Consider the following 5,925-nt stretch of genomic DNA (forward strand, 5'->3'; position numbering starts at 1 on the left):
AAATAATTCCCAGAAACAAAGAGACACCTGGGCAGATTAAACTAAACCTCTCAGCACCGCCGGACGCAACCAGAGTGAGACTTCTGGGTGATTTGTTTTTAAAAACAGAACAACAAATAAAAGTCTGACGTGGTGAATTCTTTAGCGGAAAACATTTCAATTCTCTGTTGTTTCACCACATAAACTTGTCAACCGTAAAGACAAACTGATATTTGAAAGATAAGATTGGCAAATATTCTATATTTTTACTTTAAGTACTCACTAGAGCTTTTTCCTGCTGTTAGAGAAAGTTTGACCGGCTGTTTAGGGAGATGACGGCGTTTTTAAAGAAACAAAACTATATATTTGTGACCCGTTTTTCAAGAGTAACGCCCTGAGTACGAATGGACTGACCACAGAGGATGTAGGGAAGTCTGAAAGGATTGAGAGAAGGACTAACACGTTAATTTCTGGTCTTCTTCATGGGATTGGTTGACAGTAGGGAACACAGAGTGACACCAGTGTCCGCGCTGAGTCTAACCTGACGTTTCTTTGCTTCATGAAGGACGAGCTGGAGCGCCTCCGGCCGCTTTGCTACAAGAACGCAGACGTCTTCCTCCTCTGCTACAGCGTGGTCCGGCCCTGCTCCTTCCGTAACCTGATCGATAGGTGGGTCCCGGAGATCCGTCAGCACTGTCCCGGCGCCCCCTTGATCCTGGTTGGCACCCAGCTGGACCTGAAGGAGGATGTCCAGGTGCTGATTCACCTGGCAAAGAACCAGGAGCGGCCGGTGGACACCGAGGAGGGCCAGCGGCTCGCCCAGGAGATCGGAGCGGCGAGCTTCGCAGAGTGCTCGGCGCTCACCCAGAAGAACCTGAAGGACGCTTTTGATTCGGCCATCTTGGCCAGCATCCAGCTGACAGACACTAGCAGCGTCCAGCAGCAGAGGCTGACTCTGAAGAGGAAGACGCCAGACAAGATCAAGAGCCTCTCGGAAACCTGGTGGAGGAAGATCAACTGCCTGATGGGAGAGCAGAGCTGTGAATTCAAGTGACCGACGGCATCATCACAAACATGGGTCAGATAACGTTTGCAGATACTTCGATTTGGTTTTCACCTGCTGAGAGACGGTGCAGGGTGGGTGGGCAGGTACGTAACGCAAAAGGTTTTCAGTTCAGATTCCCTCCCACACTCTAGTGCAGCAGACAAGCTCGAAGGTTATTGAGCATCTTATGACTAAAGGAGGAAACTTTCTCCATGTTTCTATAAACCGCAGATGTGACCTCCGGGACGGGGCGGAGCCTCCTGGAGTAATGAGTGTGGTCCAGACCAAACTAGCATGCTAGCTTCTGATTAGCGTGTTCGCTAATGTGTTAGCTTGTCATGTAGTTACATAGAACACACAGCAGAAGATGTCATGCAAAAATGCAATGTAGGTTTGTTGAGTTATGGGAAATGTAGTACCCAGAGATCTTTGAGCCCAGCACATACTAGGGACTAAAAGCGAGGACGTCTCTGCCTCTGCTGCATCGATTTTTTCTTTCCATCTTTATTTAAGTACGATACTTAAATTGCTGAAGACTAATACTGTTGAGTGTGTAAAGCCACTGAAAAGAAATCAGTGCGGTGTGATATTCAATAAGGCACCATGCAGAATTTAAACACACTTCCTGATAGTCCTGCATGTAGTCCTGGTTCGCACATGAAATTAACTTCACACTGATCTTGTTAGAGTTGCATCTTTCTACCTCATCCCCCTCGATTTCTTTTTTACTTTGTTTTTTATAAACACATATAAAGGAAGCGTTACATGTGCGCATCTTTTCGCTTCCTGACCCGATTCTTTTCCAAGCGTTTTCCTGATGCTGTTAACCCCACCCACCTGAGGCTCACCGCAGATTAAAACCAACACCACAAACGTTACTGGACCCACGTTTGTCTCGATAAAGATCTTGACTCAGTTTGTAATTTTTACACCCCAACATTACTCGTACTTTGTTTGACTAGTTTGTAGGTAATTAATGTATTTCTATATGTATTTATTTATCATTATTATTATATTGTGATCATTCACCTTGCCATCACTGATCATGGAAGAATGTTCAGAAGCCTTGATTAAAGTTGTCAAAAGGAATGTCTCGGGGCTCATCACTTGCAGGTAAATCAAATGTCAAACGACGTTTCAGTCAGTGTGAAATGGGGGACGTGACTGTGCAAACCTTCAGTGCACTCGTCCCCACAATTTCTGCCCTTCATCCATCACTGTATGAACACAGGACGTCGGCTCTGGGATCCTCCTGACCAGCAGCACAGACATTCATCTTCACCTAAAAAAAATAAATATAAATAAATAAATCAGATTTGGAGTGAGGCAGTCAGAGGAAAAGCCTGTACAGGAGGAATTGCTCATAATCTCTTGGTAAGCTAAAGATCAGTTTGCTCGGCTTTCCTCTCTGATTCAGTCGGACTGGTGGAGGCTCCTCTGGTCGCAGCCTCGACTAATAGGAGCAGACAGGACCACCTGGACTGGATTAGACCAGCATATGGAGCCTGATTTTCTCCCCAAGGAGGCATCACACCTTGAAGAGCAGGAGAGGCAGATTCCTCCCCCCTCGGGGATTTATCTGGTTCTTATGCGAAACCAGGAAGTAAGGAAAACTTATTTATAGCCCATCACAAACTGAGGTTACAAATGACCTCATGAGGGACTCACATACATTCACTAGAGATTTACTCTGACCCTGAATCTGTATCCTGTACAGACTGTAAAGCCCCTTGATGCACATGTGTAATTTGTGATATTGGGCCATATAAATCTATTCTGACTTGACCTTAACCTTGACCCTAAAATACCCCAGTTTGAACCCTGTGACTGATACAAACTGTATTCACCACAACACAATTAATACATTTTTAAAACACAAACAAACAAACAAATAAAAAAATTAAAACTGTTTAACCCCAGTGATTAAGCTGAAAACAAATGTGTTTTGGAAGAAGAAGAACTTCACTAAACTAATAATTTTAATTTTAATAATAACTTAATAATTAGTCTAATAATAAATATAATTGTGTTCCTAATATATATTACAGGATGTCTCATGAGAACTGTAATTCAAATACAAAATATAGTTTGGCATTAAACAAACAGGTAATTGTGATTATAAAGTAATGATAAAACATTATTGAGAAAATGAATTAATGGCAAATAATAATAGTTAATATAGTGGAATAATTTAAATATGACACATTTTAAATAAAAATGAACTAATGTGAAATTATTTATCATACTGTTATAAAGATCAAAAATGTTGATGAATCCCGATAATGAAATTAAGGGTATTTAGTATTTTTATTCTTCATCATTTTAATTTCCTTAATTTTACGTCATTTATAACCGACCTGTGTCGTGTTCAGCCGCAGCCTGTGCACAGACATGCCGGGACAGGAGGGTTATGTTTAACAGGTGGCCTGATTCCACCTGGCCTACATTCACCACAACAGACACACAGACAGCTTGAGAGATTTTACAGACAGGTGTGGTTACTTCTCTTGACATCTGGTGACGGCCGCTGATCACCTGCGCACCTCCAGTCACCGAAGGAGTGTTTATATTTTACACAGCAGATACAAACTACTACCTACTACTACGTCAACTGCATGAATTAAATGTCATTTCTGCCCTTTGCGATTGTAAATCGCATTAAGGAAGACTGAAGGAATCAGGTTGTTTTATCTGCCACATGAAGTTTTACCACTAAAGCTGATTCAGAACAGGCAGAGTTGCCACATTTAAAATGTAACACTCATTTCACACCAAAACTGTGTGATGGTGCAAAAACTTTGCTTTGTCTTTAATTAAATAATTAAATAATTAAATTAAAACTCGTCTTGGTCTGAAGGTGGCACCAGAGGAAAGATTTGATGTTTTTAAAGTGGCTGATTCAGGATTCAGCTGGTCATGGTTAAGCTCTACACTGCCAGACTTCCAGAGTGACGTTAGCCCTGCGTAATTATTGATTTGAATCAGGAGAGTATGTTCTGTCCTTGAATACATCTAGATATATAAATAAAAATTAAATATACAGTCCTTGATTTTGATAATAAATATAATTCCAAAAATGTCACAGCTCATTCAGTTATTCGTTCATCCTCTGCCATTCCAACCTGCCCTTCCCACCTTTCAGCCACCTGACTCCTACCCACCAACCTACTCACTTGTTCTACTTTCCCCAACTACTTCCTGGTCTGTCTCAAACTGCCTGAATGTACACTAATTGTCATAAATGAACATACTGAATTCATTGATATTTTCCCTGATGGAGGCATGAGATTAAATTCACATTCACACTCCAAACCGTAGAATGTCAGCCTATGTGGCACTATACCGTAAAGGAGTCACCCACCATAAACGTGTGCGCACAATTTCATGGCAATCAAATATGTGTTTACGAATAACCACAAGTCAATTTATAAGTCTCTTAAACAGCCAACGGGTAAATCTGTAGTAAAGTGTTTAGAATTAGTGAAACATAAGCTATAAATATTCAGTACCTGTCACACAGAGTTGGACAACGACAAATCCACCGCATGCTGCTTTAAAACACACATGGTTGGTTGGTTCTCTCCTCTCTCTTCTGTGGCTTAAGACAATTTAAAACACATCAGCAGTTAAACAACATACATGAGAAATCAAGAAATACAACTGACATATTTATGTAGCCTGGTAAAAGATGAAAACTATATTCTCTAGTAGTGGTAAATTAATTTGGAGTCTCCACTTTGGTTCAGATTTAACAGAGATTTTTCTAAACAAGCAAAGTTCCAACTTCATGCACAAAGCCTCCCTTTGTGCTGCAGCTCATTTTGCAAACGTCTGAAAGATCCCACACATCTCAGTGACTAAAACACCTAGCTGAAGTGCATCAGTACCATCTAATAGAGTGACTAGAAGCCTATGATAATTTAAGGTGCCTGAACACTGTATCTACGTAAATAAACTCAGTTCAGTGCAAAAGTTTATGGTTCATCACATAAACCCAGTTAACTCGAAGCATGCAGTATTCAGAGACCTTCAAATGTATTAAAAAGGAAACTGAAATACCACAGTATTCAGATTCTTTGCTGTGACACTTGAAATTTAGCTCAGGTGCCTCCCATGATCATCTTTGAGATGTTTCTACACCTTGATTGGAGTCCACCTGCGGTGAATCCAGCTGATTGGACATGATTTGGAAAGGCGCACACACCTGTCTCTATAAAGGTCTCCCAGCTGACAATGCAGATCAGAGTGAACACCAAGACATGAGGAGGAAGGAGCTGCCTGCAGAGCTCAGCAGGGTTGTGTTGAGGCTCAGATCTGTCCAGAGGAAAAGAAAACCAGCAAAGAGAGAAAGAGACTCAGAAAACCTCAGCTTAGTCTCAAATGAAAGCTCTGAAATAATTCTCAGTTTTCCTCAACTTTTGTGCCTCTTATTGATCTCAAGCAAGAGAAATCAGAGAACTACCTCTATGAACTCAACCTATTCCCATCCTACCCTTTTAATTTCACAATTCCATACAAAGGACACCAAAACATTTCTCCTGCACGGTGGCCTCCATAATTATTAAATGGAGGAAGTTTGCAACAAGCAGGAACATTTTCTGAATGAACCGCAGGTGCATAAACTGCAGTAGCTCTTTACACTCTGTCCTCGGGCTAGCTTAAGCTTTTTGGCGGCAAAACCGTCCACCTTGTACAGTCAAAGGTAAAACGTTTTCAGCCTTGTGTTCCTCCCTGAAGTCACTCGGCACTCGTGGACAAAATCGATCAGGAACTCGGCAAACGCTCCACGAGGAAAGACAGGTGAGTCGCATCCACTTCCGGTTTTGCCCTCGCGCCATCTCTTGCGCCTCTTCTTCTTCTTCCATGATGTTTTACGGCAGTTGGCATCCAAAATGTTGAAT

At 41.7% G+C, this 5,925-nt stretch overlaps 1 protein-coding gene across 1 annotated transcript in view; it reads left to right on the plus strand.

Moving 5' to 3' along the window:
* LOC111665647 (rho-related GTP-binding protein RhoU-like) overlaps nt 1-2,113 on the plus strand; it is a 4,554-nt gene extending 2,441 nt beyond the window's left edge. Inside the window, exon 4 of the mRNA XM_023420725.2 lies at nt 545-2,113. Within this exon, the coding sequence (XP_023276493.1) occupies nt 545-1,033 (489 nt within the window). The 3' untranslated portion in view covers nt 1,034-2,113. The remainder of the gene's footprint in view (nt 1-544) is intronic.
* The last annotated feature ends 3,812 nt before the right edge of the window (nt 2,114-5,925 follow it).

The sequence above is a fragment of the Seriola lalandi genome, unplaced genomic scaffold (genome assembly GCF_002814215.2).
Source record: "Seriola lalandi dorsalis isolate HSWRI2012SDOR001 ecotype SW California unplaced genomic scaffold, Sedor1 jcf7180002054656, whole genome shotgun sequence".
NCBI classification, from domain to species: Eukaryota; Metazoa; Chordata; class Actinopteri; order Carangiformes; family Carangidae; genus Seriola; species Seriola lalandi.